The 22,324-nt window shown below is 43.8% G+C and overlaps 1 protein-coding gene across 5 annotated transcripts in view; it reads left to right on the forward strand.

The window, feature by feature from the left end:
- The window catches only part of LOC143288459 (uncharacterized), a 260,746-nt gene that overhangs the window by 53,509 nt on the left and 184,913 nt on the right, over positions 1 to 22,324 (forward strand). For all 5 annotated transcript variants that reach the window (XM_076596974.1, XM_076596975.1, XM_076596978.1 and 2 more), the window contains exon 2: positions 4,675 to 4,794. In XM_076596974.1, coding sequence (XP_076453089.1) covers positions 4,675 to 4,794 — 120 coding nt within the window. The remainder of the gene's footprint in view (positions 1 to 4,674; positions 4,795 to 22,324) is intronic.

Raw genomic sequence — 22,324 nt, forward strand, 5'->3', positions numbered from 1 at the left:
CTCTGCTGCTCTCTCCCTGCCTTTCTAACAGGCCATCTCTGTTCTGCCTCTTTGATAACATCTTGCTGTCTGCCCCTCTGTCACTGGCTGTCTCTTGTCTTTCTCTTGTCACTTTACCTCCCTCCCTCCCTGTCTCTTATAGAAAGTTATTTGTTTTGTATGTTAGTTTTGTGTTTTTAAATGAACGTTTGGATGGGAATGCTCTGAATAGTGAAATGATATGAGATTATTTACATCGCAAGATCCACAAATTGTTTGTCTGAAAATTATTTTTAGAAAGAAGAAACCACACAGACACAGAAACAAAGGTTCGTTGTATTTCGTTTTGTCTAGTGTCTTGTGAAATTGGAATTTCGGCTATCCTTCGACTATGTTTCACTTGAAATCTGGCACTACTACAACCATTACAAGTTAGCAAATGATGAAATTATTCAAACACGTCTTTGTTCTTGTGACTTTCCAGATTTGCAATGTTACATGTAGGCAGCCATACTCCGTTTTCGGGGGTGTGCATGCTGGGTATGTTCTTGTTTACTTAATCGGCTGAACACTGACATGGATAACAGGATTTAAATGTGCATATTTGATCTTCTGCATACATATACTTATATACACACGAAGAGGGTACAGGCACAAACAGATCTGCACATACGTTGACCTGGGAGACCAGAAAAATCACCACCTTGTACCAACCAGGCGCCTTCACCGAGATTTGAGACATCACTGAGTTGAGACATCACTTGAGTTGCCACAAATATTTGCCAAACAGAACAAACCAGTACTGTTAGCATCAGTTTGATACGGCAGGTATATTTAACCAAACTGGGAGTAATAGTATTATACAAACTCCCCTTAATTCTGTCCTGAATACATGTATGTGACCATTCATTAATATGTTTGTCAGTTTAACATCAGCAGTTGTTTTTAGCAACGACAGCAGCAGCAACAGCAACAACAAAATTTGTGTGAATTAAGTTATATTTCAGAAAATAGGGGGGGAAAGGGACAAAGATACCAAACAACAACAACAACTACCACCAGAAGAATAATGATAAGAAGACACAAAGAATTTGTCAGAGTAATAATGAAATATAAATAATTGCTGGATACCTGTGGTTAGAATATTCATTCACAATGCACTTCGATTTAACCATCTTTGGAACAACCAGGGCAAACTTGATAATGATTCCAGCCAAGTAATGGAAGGGAGGCTGGTAGAGGATTTGCATAGAAACCTCTATCAACAGCAGCAATTATTTTTACAATTACTTCATTGGCACCCCACAAAACACTATTAAACTATAAAGGAAGAAGAAAAAAAGACTGAATGGGTACAAGATGAAGCAAAGGTTGCAAACAAGAAATAAATTAGATTATAAAAAAAAAATAATAATAATAATAATAAAATTAAAAAAAAAGGTTGCAGAAAAACAACAACAACAAAAAATACAAAAAAACAACAACAAACAAACAAACAAACAAAACAACAACAACAACAACAACAACATAACACTAAAATTAAAAACATATATTGCTGGCATTAATGGGAAACAACTTAAATGCAGGAGAAGAAAATATACCTAACTGTACTTTAACAAAAAAATCAGCCATGTCTGTTGCCATGTAGATTTTGTTGCAACAGACTGCTGGAAATGAGTTGATAATTGTACACAGATCTGTAAAAATGTCACTGCCTACCTTTCAGCTTACTGGGTAATTGAGTTGTGCACACACATACTGTTTGTGATAGCCTAAGTGCTTGCACCCATGTGTCTGCACATGTACATATTTTTTTAATGTCCATCTTTTTTTCAGTTTCATAAAATAAAATAAAACACAGGTTTTTTTTCTTTTTAACACACACACACACACACACACACACACAAGTGCACACGTGCACACATGATTAGATATCCAGCCATCTATAAAAACAGATTTGGAAATCAGTTTTATACAATGAAAAGTATGATCATGAAATATGCTGATAGACATTCCATCTTTACACACAGTCATAATTCTCATATGGGTATGTGCGTGCGTACATATGCAAACATACCTGTGCACTCATATGAGCATTTATATGGTTATATGTGCATGCGTTTGTTTATATGTTTATATTTATAGTACAAGTTAAATATGCAATGCATAATATACTTGAGTGAGTTTTTCATGTAGAGAGATTCCATTCAGCTTGCAGTTGATGAAAATCAGAATCACTGTGTGTGTGTGTGTGTTAAAATGTGTGTGTGTGAGAGAGAGAGAGAGAGAGAGAGAGAGAGAGAGAGAGAGAATGAGAAATATCGCTAGAAGGGAGAGCACTGCGTCAGGCTTGAGAGGAGTGGACCGCGCTTGTTACTTCTCTGATATTGGTGTTGGTTGCCTTCCTCGCCCCTGTCCTACATCCTGCCAGTCTGCAAGCACTCAAACAATAATACATCCATTCAGCTGGACGTAATGTTACACACAGCTCGCCGTCTAACTTATCATACATCTAGTACTCAATCTCTTTTCCTTTTGTGCTAATAGTTACATGACAATCTCTGTCTATGAGTATGAGAGAGAGAGAGAGAGGCAGACGCAGACGATTTATTCATTAAGGCCATAGCCACATGAATGAGGGAGAGAGAGAGAAAAAAAAAGAGAGAGTGTGTGTGTGTGTGTGTGTGTGTGCACATGTGTGTGTGTGTGTACTCGTATGAATGTGTGTGTGTGCGCTCATATGTGTGTTTATATGAGCGTGCGCGCGCTCGTATGTGTGTGTGTTGTGCGAACGTGCATTGACGGGGCTGGATGAATAGGAATGTGCTGTTCGTTTGTCCAGCGCGGAGCGAGTGAGAGTACAAAGAGGTTTTATTGGCCTAAAGTGCAGGGACTGTCTTCGGTGCTGCCGTCTTCAGAGAAACATGTTTGGGTTTACAGCGAAGACGGTCTCCGCATTCCGTACATAGTCGCATTAAGTCTTGTTTGGTGTAGACCTACAAGACTGGCGACACACACTAAGGAAGAACATTTAACATCCTCTGTGTGTGTGTCTGTGTCTGTGTCTGGGTCTGGGTTCAGTCCATATATTTGATACTCTGTGCTTACACATGCACACACACTCTCTCTCTCTCTCTCTCTCTCTCTGTCACGCACATGCGCGCACGCACACACAGGCACACACACACACACACACACACACTCACTCACTCACTCACTCACTCACACACGCACCGTGACATAAGCCAAATCTGACGAGTTTACAACCCATCCACTCTTGACTTCCCATCAACTCGAGATCCCGAAACTACTGTGTGAGGAGACTGCGTTGTGACGTAACTTTTATGACCCAGCGTTGCGTTGTTGAACAGTTGTGCCCTCGCAGATAAGGTAACACACACACGCGCGCACACGCACGCACACCCATCCACCCACCCACCCACCCACACACACACACACACACATACGCACACACATATACAGGGAGAAATGGGAAGTCATAAACGGGCCTGTAACGTAGTCACACATGTATATATACACAAACACACGCACGCACACACATGCGCACACACAGACACGCAAACATGCACACACACTCACACACATACACACACATGCCAAATACATCCACACACATACCAGCACCTCTCCCACCACATACCCCCTTTATACAAACACGAATGTACTCCCAAACACGAAATACACATGCATACTTACACAAACAAGCACATAAAAATATACGCGCGTGTGCACATGAACACACAACAACATCAACAACAACACACAACTATGATAAGAACAACAGCACGACATTAGGCCAAGTGCATTCTGGCTGTGCAGTTCTTTTTTTGGTAGTGGCATATATTGCGGAAAGGAGACAATATGTGCAGGGCGACAATACATGCAGTAAGGCCTGCACATAATATCACTGGCTACAGTACATGCAGAGGGGCGACAATACATGCAGGGGTGACAATACGTGATGCAACAGCTCTGTCCCCAACAAATAAAACGCTGCGTGTCTCTGGTGTGCATGGTGTGCAGACATAATACCATGTGATATGCACACACTCAGGTACATCTGACAAAGCAGACATAGACATTATAAGCAACACAATTCTGTCTTGGGAGTATCACATCAATTAGCATTAAATACAGCACAACAGCCGCTATTTCAAGAAACAACAGCAGGCCAGAAGAACAAGGCATCAGTCCATGTGATTTACAAATGAAGCTTGTGCAGCAGGAGAGTGGTGAGGTGAGGTGAAGCTGAAGTAGATTTGGTGTGAGTGCAGATCTGTGCTAGCAGACTGCTGTTCTGTCAGTCAAAGAGGAAGGAATGAAAGTTGAAGGGACTGTCAGGTGGGAGGTAACCATGGTAAGGCTTCCTCTTCACAGGAAGATTATGATAGGCTCAGCCATTTCACCATGCACTAGAAAGTTTGAAATGCTCTTTTCACTCTTTGAGCTTTTTCTCTTGCATATGCTATATTGGTAGTTGTGCTTGTTTTTAACTGAATGAAGGTTTTTGTTCCAAGTTTAAAATGTTTTGCTTGTTGAATTATTTGCTCATGGTTTTTTTTAAGAGTATTTTTTTCATTCAGTGGTATTGATATTTGTGATAATAACAGATCTGAAGTTTTTTTGTTTTTGTTTTTGTTTTTCACCCTGATTGATTGGTGTCCTATTTTGCAGAATGCTGTGAAACACAAGGGAGGTAAATCAGGTCAAGGAAGAGTTGAGAGCAGACAATCATCACCCTCAGAAGATGGAGAGAGGAGCAAAGAAGGGCGCAGCAAGAAGAAAGTCAAGAAGGTCAGTGTCTGCCCTGTCTGTCTGTTCAGCTGTCGCTTTGTCTCAGTCCATCAGTGTGTGTGTGTGTGTGTATGTGTATGTGTATATATATATATAGGGTTTGAGGCCAGATCATCAGAGATGACTCCCAGTATTGAGGCCAAGCGCATTGCACTCACCAAGTACAAATGGTCACCCAGTGAGAACCTGCAAATCCTCAGGGCTGCCAGGAGGAGGGTTCTGCTTAACGGCAGGCGATGTGCAAATGAGTACTGGACAGAACTCGGCGAAGAGACACAGAATGCTGCTGTATGAGGCAACTTCCGAGGGATGTATGATGGCATCAAGAAGGCACTGGGACCAACACAGAGCAAGACTGCCCCCCGCATATCCTCCACTGGGGAAGTAATCAACGATCCTAGCCAGCAGATGGAGAGATGGGCGGAACACTACACCGAGCCCCCCCCCCCAACCCCCCCACCCCCCCGAAAAAAAACCAAAAAACTGCACAGCTTGATTGAGTCTTTGCACTCCAACATGAAAGGGACGGTGCAGTTTTATGGTAACCTCTCCAAGCCCTTCAACGTACGCAGCAGTGTCAAACAAGGGTGTGTCCTCGCCCCCACCCTATTTTTTGCTGACGATGCTGCAGTTGTGACCCACACCCAGCGGGACTTGCAGTCACTAATGGACCGCTTATCCCAGGCCTGCAAAGATTTCGGTCTGACCATCAGTCTCAAGAAGACAAACGTCCAAGGCCAAGGCATGCCATCAGAGGATCTCCAACAGCCATCACCATTGATGACTATGAGCTTGAAGCCATCCATCAATTCACTTATCTTGGGTCCACCATCACTGACAACCTCTCCCTTGACACTGAGATCGACAAGAGGATCGGGAAGGCGGCCACAACGCTAGCCCGCCTACCACAAAGAGTGGACAAATCCCAAGCTGACCACAAAGATAAAGATGGCTGTATACAACGCCTGCATCCTCAGCACCTTGCTGTATGGCAATGAGGCGTGGACCACACATGCTCGTCAGGAGAAAAGGCTCAATACCTTCCACCTGAGAAGCCTACGGTGCATACTCGGCATCTCCTGGCAAGACAAGGTGACAAACACCGAAGTCCTGACTCGCGCTGGCCTGCCGACCATGTATACCATGCTGAGACAGCATCGGCTGCGCTGGCTGGGCCACGTTCGCCGCATGGAAGATGGTCGCATCCCAAAAGATATCCTTTATGGAGAGCTCGCCACAGGGCAGAGAAGCATCGGCCGCCCACAACTGAGATACAAAGACGTTTGCAAATGTGACATGAAGGCGCTTGAGATCAACACTGAGTCCTGGGAGGACCTTGCAGATGACCGCAACAGATGGAGAAGCACTCTCAAGAATCAGCTATGGATTGGTGAGGACAAACTGTCAGCTGCTGCAGCAGAAAAGCGAGCTCGCAGAAAAGAAACGGCAGCCAACAGACCAGCATCAGCTTATACATGTGACCGCTGCGACAGAGACTTTCTCTCGCATCGGTCTCTACAGTCACAGGTGACGCTGCTTGGTACAAGCAGACAGCCCAATTAGACATTAGGTCAGATATACTCTATCCATGGTCAGCTATGACCGAAGGAGGCCTACTACTACTACTACTACTACTACTACTCTCTCTCTCTCTCTCTCTCTCTCTATATATATATATATATATATATATATATATGCCTCTGTGATGGAGAGGGCTTCTAATAATGTACACGCACACACACACACACACACACACACATATATATATATATATATATATATAACTTGTCAAGGTTGGAATTGATAACCAGTCAGTTTCAATCCAGTGTATCTTTTCTGTTGATATGCATATTGGGAGTGGCCAGTTACAATTTTGAAGTGGTGGTATGCCGAAGGCCGTCTCAAAAGCAGACATCTCCCCTCCTCATGTATATACACTATGCACAAACAGATGTCTTGGTTGGTGGAGGTGGGATGTCTAACTCGGAAAAAAAGTCCTGTGGTGATGCCTGCCTGAAGAGTTAACTTCTCATGAGTAATGGCATGCTTGTCATCCACTGTGCACACTGATTTGGTTAGATTCAAAAATGATGTCAAAGGTAGCTTGAAAAATGAGACAAAAAAACAAACACGGTCATTTCCTTCAGTAATAAGTTGAAATGATCTTTTCTGATATATTTGAAAAATTGAGAATGACTTGAGCAGTCATTGTAAACCATCCATGAAACGTGTGTCAAATAATTAAACTAACTACCATGTTGTAAGTAATATGACCAGGCACACAGGTTTCGATTTCAGGGTAGAAATGCTTTCTTTGTTTCCCCCCCCCCCCCTCCCCCCCTTTCATTTCTGTCTTAGAGAGAGAGGAATACATAATCTTTTTATTTTTTCTTCTTCAGGTATATGTATGTTACAGTGTAGACTCTAGAGTCTTTATAAATGTGTATGTTTGCATGCATGAAACACACACACACACACACACACACACACACACACACACACACACACACACACACACACACCAGAATCTGTAAGAATAAACCATTTATAAATCTGACCATGTGCACCTCCATGATGGAACTGATGATGTGGAAAATGTGGATTGTAATAATGTAAGGATAGCTTGGTGGTCATGTTCCACTTGGATGCCCCAGTCACCTCTCCCACTGCCTGGCCCAGTCCTTCATTGGCTGGAATTGATGTATACATCCTGCTGCTGCTCTTCCCAGACAAACTGATGGTTAAAGAAGCCGTTGACGTATTGAAGACAGCAGCCACAAGTTATGTTGCCATCTCGTCAGATCGGACCCACATAAATCGGCCTTTCAGGTCTTTTGTCTGTCAGTGCCTATCCCTGTGCAGTATGGCCGGCATATAAATTGCCTGCTCAGCTCCGCGGGCTGGGGAGTGTTCGCTGTGTCACCAGGAGGGAGAGGAAGATGGGGTTTTAGTCATGGGCTTTGTCAGGCAGGAGACAAAGACTGTTGTCATTATGTCTGCTGCCTTCGGCTGGCTGCGGTGGCCTGGTGGCTAAGACCTTTTCCTCCCAGCCATGTTGTCTTTCCGTTACTGTTCAGTTTCTGTCCATTTTAAGGAGACATGTTTGAAGGGGGAACGCATGTTTTATGTGCACTCACCACTGAGCCACAGGCACACTTCTAGTTATACCATGGCGAAAAGCACACAGTTGGGGGTGCTCGTGTTTGTTTTTCCATCCTGGTTCGTTTGGTTTAAATGCTATTGTATAGTGTACCAGAAATTTATCAGTGTATAGAAGTAATTTTTGTAACAGATTTTGAAGTTGAAATCAAAGATTTTTTTTTTTTTTAAAGTAGAATAAGTGAGAAAACAGGGACAAAGATCAACCATCTTTTGTTTCTTTGACCATAATGAGGACTGACACAGTGTGATGCTCTTTGACATTTATAAAGCAGATGAACAGCATTGAATTTGCCGTCAGAAGTGAGACCCCTGAGCGACTTGCAGTTTGTAGAGTGACAGCTCGGCAAAGAAGCTTGTTTTATCCAATTTTGTTTCTTCCCGTATGTAAAAGAAAATATCCCCCGCCCCCTCCCCCAAGAGTGACAGATGTCTGCTTGAGAACAAAACATGTAAGGTTACTTGCCACATTGAATATATTCATCATGTTAGAATGTCAACAGCTGTGCACGACTGACGAGTGATTCAGTTTAGGGATGTCGGAAACCCATCCAAGATAGAAATTAAAGAGCAGGCGTACAAGCAAACAGAATGAAAACTTGCGTACCCAGTAAAATTAAGTGTTTTTTTGTTTGTTTGTTTTTTAAAAATCCAGGTCTTCATGATAGTGTGAGTATTTCTGGTCAGTCAGAAAAAACACAACACCGAGCACTATCGTTTGTCTTCTGTGCACTTCGTCTTCAGAGACAGAGAGAGACAGCTTTTTGCCCCCCTCCCGAACAGGCTTCATTTGATTCCTCTCAGTGAGCTAGCAGAAAAGGAACCTTCATCTGGCATTAATCTTGAATGCAGCCACGCTTTTTCCCCTCACAACACTGAAGCCAAGATCAATACTAGTGCTACAGAGGGAGGAGTGGGGGGTGGGCAGGGGGGGAGGGGGCATGTTGCACTGGGCGCGGACCGCCACATTGCCTTCCTGGCAAGCAGCTAGACCGGCTTGTGTCTGGGTCTGTGAGGAGTGGACAGGCTGCAGGGCTGAAGATTATTCTTCAGTTGTGGATAGCAGGGAGAGAGGGGCCGGGATGACTTGTTCCCGCCAGAGACATCAAGGAAAGAACCAGCGTGACTGCTGGGGAAGTGTGTAAGAAGTTTGATAGGCGTGTGCACAGACACACACGCATTATGTGTAGTTTGGCTGGTTGGTTGCTAATGTTATGGAAGCTTGATTTTCGGATGATGATATTTATATTTGTCTGTAAGTGAATAACCAAAATGCACCATGATCATAGAAATGGTTCTTTTATTTTACATTATACGTCGCTGTTTGGTGTTCGCGTTACACAGTTAACAGTCCATCGAATGTTGGTAGTCCAGTGCACTGCCATTGCCTGTTAAGTAAAGATACATCACATGAGTTGATAACAACTGCGTAATCTGTCACAGTGCACAAGTTGACATGTACGGATAATGATTGCCAAGTACATAGCTCACAGTAGTTAGTTCGGTTGTTGTTGCAATGGGGTATTAGCATTTCACTGGGCTATGCTGTCGGATCGTTACAAGCTACATCTGTATTGCTTTGTTCTGGTGTCGCCAGCGGAATGTCTGTATGAATCATAAACTGAACCCCACTACTCCCATCAAAACTGCCTCTCACACTCGTTCCACGCGTTGGTAATGAGATCTCCGCATGCTCCGAAGAAGTTCATCGCCGGTTTGTACACAGTTGTTTCCAGTTAACTCTTTCCTCCTCTCTTTCTCTACTCTTTCCCCTCTGTTCGCGCGCGCGCGTGTGTGTATAAGAGAGATATTTGGAATATTTGAGCTAGAAATTGTTCAGTAGATTTTTTCTTGTTGAACAGTATACTGGTAACATGGAGAACATTCAGATGGTGTGAAAGGTCACCAGTTCGCTTGATTAACATGGGCATCTATGTATACATTACATGTATGCAACTTAAATTCGTCACAAATTTGACTCTGGTGATGCCAGCTGTCCATGTTACTGTTAGAATACTCACGGAAACATTTTGGTGTCAGTATTGTACCTGTCAGAATAAACCTCTTTTTAGTCATTACAGTATTTTTTTTAAAGGTGAAAAAGGGATTAATTTCTTTCTTTTCAGTTTTTGCGAATAGAACTCTAGATTTCCCATCCTCCCTTCAGCCGTGTCGTTTTGATGTGCACTTGTTTCCTGAATCACAATGCTTGGATGTTATTATTTTAAAAAAAGGGGAAGTTATATATATATATATATATATATATATATATATATATATATATTACTCATTTATTTTTTAATTCCAAACATTTGTTCAGACTGTTAACAGAATCAATACTGAACGGTTTGAAAGTAATACTGTAGAACAGAAATGGAGAATGAACAAACACACGCGCGCGCACACACACACACACACAGCCTTTATAGGCCTTGATCACATTTGGAAAAATCAATTCACATTCAACGTACATAGACTGAAATACGTCGTGTATAAAAAATTAGAAAATGAATATATCAAATACTGGAAAGAGAAAAGAGAAAAAACATTAAAGCTAAAATTTTACAATACGATTGTAGCAGAATACAAAACTGAAACCTACCTTTTAAATATATCAGATACAAAACACAGACAAGCTTTAACGAAACTCAGAATAAGCGCGCATGACCTAAAGATTGAGAAAGGTAGATATTTAAATATTCCACAAGAAGACAGATTGTGCAACAAATGTAACATCCTGGAAGACGAAATCCATCTTCTTGATCATTGTATTAAATATGAAACCTTAAGGCAACAATTTTTAAAGGATATTCAAAATTCGAATAACACAGGACATATTCCCAGTCAATTGATGCTAACAGATGATGAATATATACAAACAAGATTAGGAAAATTTGTGTATGAATGCTGCTGCAATTTACCGCATTAACTGATTGATAAATTGTGTGTTTTTCATTCGTTCATTCATTTACCATTGCAATTGTGTCTTATAAACCTTCCGGTTTCATGACAATAAAATCTATTCTATTCTATTCTATTCTATTCTATTCACACACAACCGAAAAAATAAAAGAAACAAAACACACACAAACACACGATTTCATGCTGACTCGCATTTTTCGACTGCGTGCTCGCACATAACATTCATACATTCGCACCGCTGAAGTTGTTACTATATACGCACACACATACACAGACACGCACGCGCGCAGAGGCACAGAGAGCGAGCGAACGACTCAGAGAAAGAGACAGACAGACGGCAGCGATATGAATGTAGCCAAACTAGAATGTGGAGGGAGGGGAAAAAATCCGCCTCCTGGCTTTGCTTTCTTATTCACGTCATATGCATCGCCAAAGATTACATGTGACAGAGACAATGAAGGGAAGGAAAAAAGTAATAATCTGATTCCATTTTAATTCCCCAGGCTGTGAAAAGAAAGTGTAGAATTTCTGTAGGGCCCTGTAGCGGTTGTGATAGCGATGTGTGTGTGGAGGGGGGTGGAGGTGTGGTATGGGTTGGACAGAAGTTGTGGAGACTGGTGTAGGGGGTGCACAAAGGCAGATTCGGGTTGAGGGTGTGGAGGGTGGTGATGACGTGGGGATGGGCCATAATGGAAGGAGGAAGTGAAGGCAGGGTTGAGGAAGAGAAAGACGAGGGAAGAGGTAAATTGTATGTGCCAGTGGCTGTGATACGCGCGCAGTCAATACTGCCATCTTACCGATCAGCGTCTGTGCTGTGAGCTTCTTCCCTTCCCTCTCCCACACCCACCACACCCTGTCCGCTTCACCATATTTATGTGTGTGATCGCCTCTCCGTATTTATGTGTGTGATGTTTTCTCAGACAATTGTCGGACTCGATCTTTACAAAACATTGTGTGGTAATGTTCGTTCATACTTATGATCAAAATATGCAGGTATTTAAAGATTTGTTTGGATTTGCACAGCACATTACCGTTATGTAGTTCTGATATAGCCAAGTAGGTGTTAAGGGTTTTCAGGCATAAGCTGCACCCTCCCTCCTCTCCGCGCGCGCGCCCATGCACAGAGATTGCATTGCATCTGAATGGGAGTTTGGTGGCATATACTGTACTGTCAAACTGATGCAAACATGAAACTAGACCGATTGGTTTGCTCAGTTTGGCCTACGTTTGGCTTTCTCAGTGATGAAACATCCCACTCATAGTCCGCTCTATGCTAATCAGTCAAATGCCATATAGATCGAAATTCCGAGAGATGGAACTGCCAGTACAGAACCTCTTGTTAGTCTCTCCACATGCTCCCATCCCAAGTAAGCAGCCAATCTCATTTCCTATACTGGGGCTGAGTGAGATGAGTGTGCCCGCCGCTGTCATTTTGAAGACTTTGTAGCCTTCCTACTCGGGCCCTTCCGTCTGTATGATGAAGACAGGATACACCGGAGGCTTCTCCTGCTGAGCCATGGGGCCTCCTTAGACACTTTTATCTGATATATTTCGGCAGCATTGGAGGCATTTACTAGCACACATTGTGACTTTTCTGGCTGACGGATGATGATCTTTGACAGGCTAACATCCCTCAGCCTTGAGGTCCATCGCAGCACAGCAGCACTCCTCTTCTTTGTAAGCCACATGGCGGAGACAAACAGGGGGGGTTGCTTCCTACTTGGTTCACTCTTTCCTAGGTCATCATGAGCCTTCGTAGTTACAGAAGTTGCCAGCACAAGTTCCTCCTAGTGTCACTCTGCTTAAGAGCCCTAGAGATGCAAGCCTAAGCCCTTTGGGCATTGCACCTTGTAGGATGTTGGGCTAAAGATCAGCACCACAAATGACTCAGCTCCTTTTCAGCGCCCCAAGACGCTCAGCTTTTGTGAATTGGCAGTTTCTACAGGCAAGCTCTCCAGTAACTTGGCATGAGACTGCGACTGGGTTGTTATGGTGCTAGGATCTGTGCACGTTCTGCCAAGGCTAGAGGTCCACTCTCCTCTATGGCCTCCTCCTCCTTAGGTGCCTTGCACATGAGAGCAGGGACTCGTTCTGGAGATCTCTCAAGGTCACGTAAGGGTGCGATTTCGGAAATCACATACCCAGGTCCGAGGTATTTGTTTGACTACCTGTTTTGTCTTCAGGAGGACAGCAATCGATATGGGATCTGTCTCCCCATTTATTTTTTTTCCTTCTAGGTCGCATTCAGTTTTGACACACTGGTTCAGAATCGAGAGACCTTCGTCAGGTGATGGGGCTTCTTCTTTCAGCCTTCCAGTTCAGTTTCCTTTTAATGGGGGTACCAGCTCGGCTGGCTTATCTTCACTTGGTCCAGTCACTTGATCTGTGCAAGGATCACATCTCAGGCTGCTGGACTTGTGCTCTTAGGTGGGTTCTTTCACTAACCATGAGAAAAGAGATCTCTCCCCAAGTCAGTCATTTGACCTCTTGGGGATGAGATTTGACACTGTCCATGACAGTCGATTGAGCACAGGACGTTGGAATGATTAGCGGATCTTCTCTTGTGTTTTAGGCGTTAACACACTCAGCGAGAACGCTCACTTCTTTTGGGTACGACAGGGTCACTTGCGCCCTTCTTCCCCCCTGGGCAGGGTCCTCAAGCAGGAACTGAAACTCCGCTGGTACCCGAAGACACAGCCAAGTCTGCATGTCTACTCTCGACTCTTCTGTCTCAGGGGAGGGTGGGGTGTCCATCGGACCCCTCCCCCCACACACCTCCTTCAGGTGCTGCTCTTCATAACTGGTAAGGTTGGACAGCTCACATAGGAAGTCCTCGGAGGGCTGCTAGTGGTACCTCAACGTTCAGGAACGCTAAGTGGTTCGCAGAGCTCTCCTCCTTTCTCCGAGGAGATCCGAGACAGAGAATATGGGGTTGTTAACGGACAACTCGACAGTAGTGTGTTATTTGAACATAAGAAAGAGGGGGCGGGTGGCGGTGCACTGGGTGAACATGTCCCAGCGTGCTTAGGCCTCCCTCCGTTGGTTTCACAACAGGGGCATTGCTCTCTCAGAAGGTCACATAGCTAGGAAGGCCTGTGATTCAACTGTTGGTTTACTCTGTAGCTCTAGACGAATTTCTACAGAAACTCTAGATGCATGTCTCACTGTCTCTGACCAGGAAGCTGGGGTAGTGGTTGCTCTCTACATTGGAGCAGTTTGATTGCTTATGCCTGTCCCCCAACTCGGGTCCTCTCCATGTCATTCAGAGACCTAAGTTGGAACATCCACAGCCCGTCCTGATCATGCCCTAGTGGTTGGCCCAACCATGGCCGCCAGACCGGGTGCCATCGCTCACATTCCTCCTCTAGAATTCCTCCTCCTCTAGAGCAGACTACATCTGCTGAGACTGCTTGAGGGAAAGGAGGGGGGCGGGGGGTGCTTTTCGTTTCGTTCTTCTAGAAAGCCTCTCAAACCTCGGGGAGTTCTTTTGTAGGATTCTTTGTTTTAGTTTTCGTTGGAAAAGCACTCTGGTCCAGTCCTTGGGGTCTGTTCCCTTTGATATGCTCAACCTCGGAACTGATCCCTTCCCTTTCCCGGCCATTGGCCGAAGTACGAGAGAGATGGAGGGTCACATTCCACATTCTTCCTCAGTATTTAGCTAAGAACCATGACCCATAGGTGCCTTCTCGCTCATGGAAGATCAGACCAATGTCTGACATCCTAGGAAGAATAAGATCAACACCTTTGTCCAGTTCGGTGCTTCTACTACTACTCTGATAGGTCTCGTAGTAGGCGTTCCCCTCTGAGATGTCTTCTCATTTCCAATAATGATAATTGCAAGAAATATATTGCTGTTGGTACCATCTCTCATTGGGGTTATCGGGTCACTCTGAAAGCCTGCTCCCAGATTCGGACAGACCTGAGCTGCTTGAACGTTCACCGAGAATACAAGATATGTGGGTCATTGCCTCTTAGGCCACCTTTCAGCACTCTGTGCTTCTTAAGCATGTTTTGGAGACAGCCTTCTGCTGTTAAGAGAACCCTTTCATTGATTTTTACCCGAGGGATTACCATATGACCATGACAGTTGGTTCCAAGGGGTTTCCTTTCGCGGCTAACATAGCTACTACTGTTAAGGGCTCTCCTTGCAAACCAACAGGCGTTGCACTCTTTTGGCTTTGAATTCTCAGTACGACATGGTACAGTATATGACACTTAAATGGGGAGTTTGTAGTATACTCCCTGTTTGGTTAAATAACTTATGATGTGAAATCCGGATGCGTGCTCGTCCGTCCCCGCGATTCTTGCCGTGGTTCACATGGGACGTTCTTTGCTGGCCATCAGAATGAGACACCTCTTTCGGCCGGAAATGGCATTTAATTGGCTAGCAGAAAGCAGATTAAAAGCAGAATGTTTTACTGATTACAGAGTCAGCTGCGAATTTTGGCGAAACAGGGCAATCCAATAGGCCTAGTTTGCATCAGTTTAACATGGTAAGTATATTTAACCAAACGGAGTACATTACAAACTGCCGATATTAGTTAAATAACGCGTAATTTGTGACCGCTGATGTGATATCTATAATTTTGACATGTAACCAGAGCATGGAAGTTGTGCTTTTGTTCATGTATTTTATTCATCGGCCAATGTATACATCTAGTTCAGCTAAGTGTTGTCAGAGCTGTCTTTGTATCTTGACAGTGAAAGCCCTCCGGCCTGTCTGAAATAATTCTGAAAGTTATGGACATGTCCCCTCTGCCTGACACACTTCCTAAAGGGCCATCGCAAAGATCAGCGTGTGTCTGGTATATGAATACCTAGCACTTGCCAGTGGCGTCCTCACGCGATGATTAGGCTTGTTAAGGGAGATCTAGATCGGGAGGGAATACACACACACACACACTGCACGCGCGCGCGACTACACTACTGAACGACAACCCCCACATTGCAAGGCTGTGGCAGAAAGGCAGTGCCGTTAGCGAGCTATAGTGTACCTCAATTCCTCTCCAGTCCAAGTAACGGCGTCCACAAAAGTAGTAGACTTTTCCCCGATGTGCCAGTAACCCCTGTAGCACTATCTCCAGGACAACTGGCAGGGCTGCCGGGAAACCTGGCCTGCCGTGGCCTCTGCTGGAGGTGGCTGGGGGCAGGCAGACATAATGGAGGGAGGACTGCCCACTTGCTGCCACTTCTCGGCCCTCTGACCATGTCATTCACACTGTTACATCCTTTTCACTCAGCGTCCATTTAGAATAGTGATAACGGAGGAAGGATTTGTAAGGGGAATTTTCCTTACAGGCTCGTGCGCACACACATGGCATGCACTGTCACGTACTTGTTCGTAGTCACGAACGTATTAGCCGGTGTGTGCCACAGGTCTACACACACACACACACACACACACAACGACCCTCTAGCTTCTCCCTCTTTCTTCTTACACACACATGGTTGCTAAACTGAAGGTTGTACGCACATGTAAACTCAATTTAGTGGATCTTGTGGGAACTCTGGCGAAGAATTTTTATTTTTTTTTATTTTTTTATTTTTTTATTTTATTTTATTTTATTTTTGATTTTATATATATATATATATATATATATATATATATATATATATATATTTAAGTCATTACCTGAGGAGTGAGCTGTTGATGTTTAATCCTGTCAGCATATCAGTGCCTTTCGTCTCGCACGTGGCCTTACGGCACCTTGTGTTTGCTGGTCATGAATGATTTGGAACAGCCAGACTGGCACACATGAACAATTCAGTATTTGGTTAGTTGTTGCTTCATTGACTCACTTGTGTTAACAAAGCGGGTCTGTGTTTTAACCCGGTGTTTGGTTGTCTGTGTGTGTGTGTGTGTGTGTGTGTGTGTGTCTGTATACATGTATGCCTGTGTGTCCGTGGTAAACTTTAACATTGCGATTTTCTCTGGAAATACTTTGCCGTCAATACCAAATTTGGCGTAAAAATCGTAGGGAAAAAAAAAAACGCGACAGTCATACCAATAAGAGTTTGTAAGTCTTCCGAATTAAGCAGTGTGTCCCGTATCATGAACGGTTTATTTCGTTCGGGCCATTTCCGGGATTCCGAAAACACCATATAACCGCATTCCAGTTGCAGTAACGTTGGTGATGCTTGGTGAGTAAAGGGCGTGACCTCGATTTTCATGTTCGCAGTGGAATGGAAAGAAACACAAAGTCTGGACAGAACACATACAGTGACACAGACTACATCATTGACGTGTTTACTGCATATCAATTTTTTTTTTAAAGTGGATACTCAATTAACTGGAATGAACACAGAAGAGAAATTGAATCGATCGTGTCGCACTTTCCCGGCGGGTGTAACTAAACTTCTACATCTATGTAGATCCAGAGAAAAACGGCTAAATGTCAGTGTGATTGCGGCGATGGCCACGTCTCCTTTACCGCGGACTTGAAATAATTCTGATTTGCCCTTAAATAATTTTTAAATGCCTGAGATACACCAAAATGATATGATTTAAACAGCGTTATCACTTCGAATACCGCAATCGATTTATCGCCCTTAATAAAGCATGCTTAAATTTGGATGTTTGAACGAGAATCATGGATCCGCGATAGTGCAGTAAGACAATTTCTTCCCACCCGAACATGCCGGGTTCGAATCTGCGCTCAGGCCTTTTTTTCTTTTCTTTATTTTAACCCGAAGCTTTATGATAACAAATACAGAACACATTTTAACGATTAGTTGGGTTTTTTGTTTGTTTGTTTTTAGGTGTATCAAAAGTGAGTCTTGAAGGCTTTGCCTCTCTTGTTTTGCATTTGTTTTGAAACCACGGTTCAGAACTACACCAATGCCACCAAAATCATTTTTTGTACATGTTGGGTGTACACTCCACTATTCCAGCAAATTACAGAACCATCTAGTCAATATAGTGATTGCTCAAAATATACCACTCTAGTATTTTAACAAATTATAAAAACAGAATACTTCTCAAAAGTAATGCCTCTCGTCACACCAAGATGACACGGTAAGAACGCAAAAAGAATGGATGCCTATTGAACAAACAAAGCGCTTCTTTCATCTAAAAATGCTTTCAGTGTGCAATCTATGCACACCCAAGGGTTACAAAATCTGTTACTGTTCATGGGCGTCAGACTGAAAGAGGAGCAAGACAGGTAGAAAACTGTCATTATTGGTGGACCGGTGAGGTCCGGGCTGCACTGTACGGATCTGTTCACAGAGCCCTTTGTTGGGGCCACTGGTGTCTCTCAGCCCATCATCTTTAATGATTCCAACCTCAAAGCAAACACGTATTTTTAGCCCCAGAGAATTGTATTGGAAGTTGTCAACTTTTGCTTCCTCCGGTTACAGTTTGGGCTGTGTTTGTTTTCTAATAGGGAGGACATCCGGCAATTTTGTGTTGAGTACCACAACTGAGGGGACCATGAAAAGGGAGGTTGTGGCAACACAGTGGTGCCTCCACCTTCACTCCGGGGTTGCTGGGAGAGGGAAGCACGACTCTGTATCGTTTGTGCATCGCGCAGGGGTGGTGGCTTCAGAATTTTGTCCAGCCTGTCACTAGGTTTCCTCAGCTGTTCATGGAATTTGTACATTACCCACAAAAAAGAAGGGGAAAAAAGGAGGAGGAGGGGGGGGGGTAGTTCGGTACAGTTTACTAGGTGACCTCTTCGTTTCTTGGGCTGAGGAACAGCTGCGTGTGATGATGTAATAACCTGAACAAAATACGAGTCAGAGGGAGGGAGGGAGAGCGTGGCAGAGGGGTTCACAACTTCCACAATAAGATTTGGAAGGGGGCGGGGGAGATTAACTTGATATGGACATCACTGGTTGGAATCTGGGCACGAGAAAGGCTATCTTCTCCCTCCCCCATCCTCACAAGCATATATACACCCGTAGTTCTATTTGTTTTATGATGCGTTGCATCTTTAAACCTGCAAGGTTAAAAAAAACACACAAAAAAACAACACACACACACACACACACATGATTCTCTCTCTCTCTCTCTCTCTCTCTCGGTGCTCGCGGGAATGGAATTTGGAAAGTGGGTAGGGTGTGGGGGCGTTGTCATGACTACGGCATGGCCAGTGCTTTTTCGCATTCTAAATACAGAACAGTCATGATAGTTATTAAGTGAGATGGCCCATGGGGGCAGGGACGGGTCATTCTATAATCATCTGTTTAATCTTTAACTGTCTCATCTGTCTGTCTCCCTCCCTCCCACGCCCTCTTTCTCGTTCACGCACCCACAAGCAAGCACACTACACACTCACACGCGTAGGCACATGCACATACGCTCGCACGCATGCGCGCAAGCAATTATCAGAGGCGCTACTGTTAACAGACACTGTGACGTTGTTGTGGAAGTTTGTAATTATGGTGCCTTGTTGTCAGTGGTATGGTGTGCGCGATTGAACTTCACCATTAGTCAATAGAGGCCAAAATGTCGTTGGCCAGGGTTGTGATTTGCTTTGTAAGCGAGCTGTGTAGACGGTAAATGTCAGCTGGCTTGGAGGAATTTGCTGAAATAGAAATTGATTTCCGCCCGCGTTTGATGCTGCACTGCGTGGAATTGAAGTCAATTGTCAGGAGACTGACGGAGACCGAAGGCCGGCCCATGACTAGGACTCGGGGGAGGAGGTCGGGCTGGGCTGGCATTGACGACTGATAAGGCCAGACTGGCCTCATGTTGCTGGGACGACAGGCGCTTTGCAGCCATTGATCTGATGCCATCAGGCTGGCAGGCGGCAAATGAAATGGTCCCAGTATGGCAGACGAGTTATTGTCATCGTTTAGCCGACCTCATTTGTTGGCATCTCCTTTCTCTTACCGTCCTTTCTGCTCTCCTTTCACGACCTGACGACCAGTTGGACGCCGAGAATGGTCTGGGCACCGACAGCCATGCAGTGTGAGCTGATGGCTTCCATTCCTGCCCTTGAATGATTTATCAAATTGATGCAGATGCAACGACTTCATTGTTGCTGTATTAGGGGAGGGATGTAGTGGGTGTGGCAGTCCGTGGTAGTTATGTTCTGTTTGTAGCAACTACAACGCCACTGTGTATTGTGCTGTTTTGATGGGCGTTATGTCTAATATATACGTTAGGCATCTGTTCCCCCTTCACTAAATCAGTCCACATACTTAAACTGAAGGGCAGTGGGGATGTTTCTAGAAATTGTCAAGTACTCGTGAGGATTCTAGATGATCCAAACTGACTTCTAACATTCAGAAAACAGACTGTCTCTAGAACTGACAGAATATAACCAGTTAAAAAAAAATCCTCTGTTGCATACGTCCAGATTGTGTACAGTTCATTTGTATTTAAAATTCCACGATGGGAATGCTCAGTTAAATTCTTTTTGTACCCCCCCCCCCCACCCACCCAAAAAAAAAGAAGAAAAAAGAAAAAAAATATCTATTTTGAAAATGCTTGGTAAGAATGCAAGATAATAAATTTGGCATCAGAAAATATCTGTGAGTGTTGGGATGGAAATGTTTGCTTGGTATGGAGAAGAATTTACTCAGTAAAAATTCACTATTCCAAACACCCAGTGAAAATGTAGAAAAAAAATGTATTTTGAAATTTATGAAGAAAGACGATGAAACGGATGATTATATGCAATGTAAAGCAAGATTTCCATAGCTAGGATGTTTCTTGGTCGGATTATATGGATACATGTGGCGGTGACGGATGTCAGGTTGAAAGCCGTGTGAGTGCCCAGGTCAGGGTGAAGATTCCTGAACCCTGCCATGCTTCATCCATATAGACTTGGGAATTTAGATTAAAATTTGCGTAGGGTCCAAATGTGAGCAACAAAACGTTTGTTTGTTGTTGCTGTTGTTTTATGTTTTTTGTTTTTGTTTTTTGTTTTGTTTTATATTTGAATTGAATGTGTAGTGGTGGTGACAAAAATTTACCGCTCAACTCCGATCCCTTCTCGAGAAAAATGACGTCTTATTTCGCAATCATGCTTCAGAGATATTTCCCACGCTTATGCACAAAACATAGTCAAGTTGCAGCTCTTTGAAAACTCTTGTTGAATCCCAGAGTTATTATTAGAAGCACATAAGATACACATTAATCGAGGACAGTTATCATCAATAAACATGTAAAAAAGATGACTTAAGGAATTGATGTAAATCAGCGACGTCACTCAAATCTTCAGTGAGGTCCAACAGTGATGGTGCTGGTGATTTTGCACAGTTTACTCCTCCTCAAGTTTCTGGCTGCAGAACATGAAATATCATGGTGCATACATCGCCTGGAGTCACAGTCTGTTCTGAAATTGCTTATGTGACTGAAACATAGACTCTGGAACTGGCTGAAGATCAGTCTGGTATGGGCAGAATTGAGAAACAATCCTGGAGAAAAGACCACCCCCAGTTCACCGGGTTCGTTCGATAGGAACATGAACCTACAACTGCACCTGCAGATAAACACGCATAGAGTTGAATTTCACTGCATGGGAAGCGTATTAACTGGAACAAAGGTGGCTCTCATTGACACTTTTTCACAGAACCGTTTGTAGCGAAGGGTATCAAGGCTGTCGGCAGGACTGCCGTTTTAGAAGGACAAATCAGTACGCTTAGCAGCACAGATGACTATCAGTAGATGCTTCTCTGTAGAACACTAAGCTTGTGGCTGAAACATTTCTTGTCATGAAGTTTTCTTTTTAAAGTGTCATTGTTTTGCCAGTGCCAAACAAACATGGGGTCGTGTCACTACCTGTTATAGTAAGTGCAAACAGCAGCAGTCAGCATCGCCTGCTACAGCCACTGAATGTTACATATTTGATTATTTGTTTACTCTTCGACCGTGTGTCCGACGTGAAGGCGATGTCGTGGAACATAGGGTTAGTATGATTTGAGAGGATGTCAGTATCTTTCCCATCGATTGCATTGGGCGTCTTTCTGCAGTGTCTTAACAATCAGATTATCCCCATCCCCATCACAGTGAACTGTTCTTTGTCACCGGCTTTCTTACCTGCTGTCAAGAAAATGTCCTTTCACTGTTGATACAGTCATGTTAGCAGTGAAGTTCACTTCCATGCCCACGACTCCTGTCTGGCCAAGTCCATACCCATCAAAAACAGTTATGCAGTCAGTGTAATGTCTTTGGACGAAATATTCTTATATGATGATGGTGCAGACTTCGTTAAAAGTTGAACCTCAAGGCTATTAGACTCGACGCAGAATTGATTCACCATCCAAGACATTGCAGCTCACATCCAGCCGTAGCATTTGCATCTCGGTACCTCTTGCTGTTTTCCAGACGCTATTAGCAACGAATGAATTTTGAGCTTTTTCCAAGATACATAATGGTTCAAAATGCCAGAGGGTGCCCACTAAGATAATATCTAAACGCGTGTTACATGTCCTCAGGATTTCCACCTGCTGCTGAAACAAGCGGCTGAAACTGGAGCTGAGGACCTAAAGGTAGTGA

This window comes from Babylonia areolata, chromosome 12 (assembly GCF_041734735.1).
Source record: "Babylonia areolata isolate BAREFJ2019XMU chromosome 12, ASM4173473v1, whole genome shotgun sequence".
Taxonomy (NCBI): domain Eukaryota; kingdom Metazoa; phylum Mollusca; class Gastropoda; order Neogastropoda; family Buccinidae; genus Babylonia; species Babylonia areolata.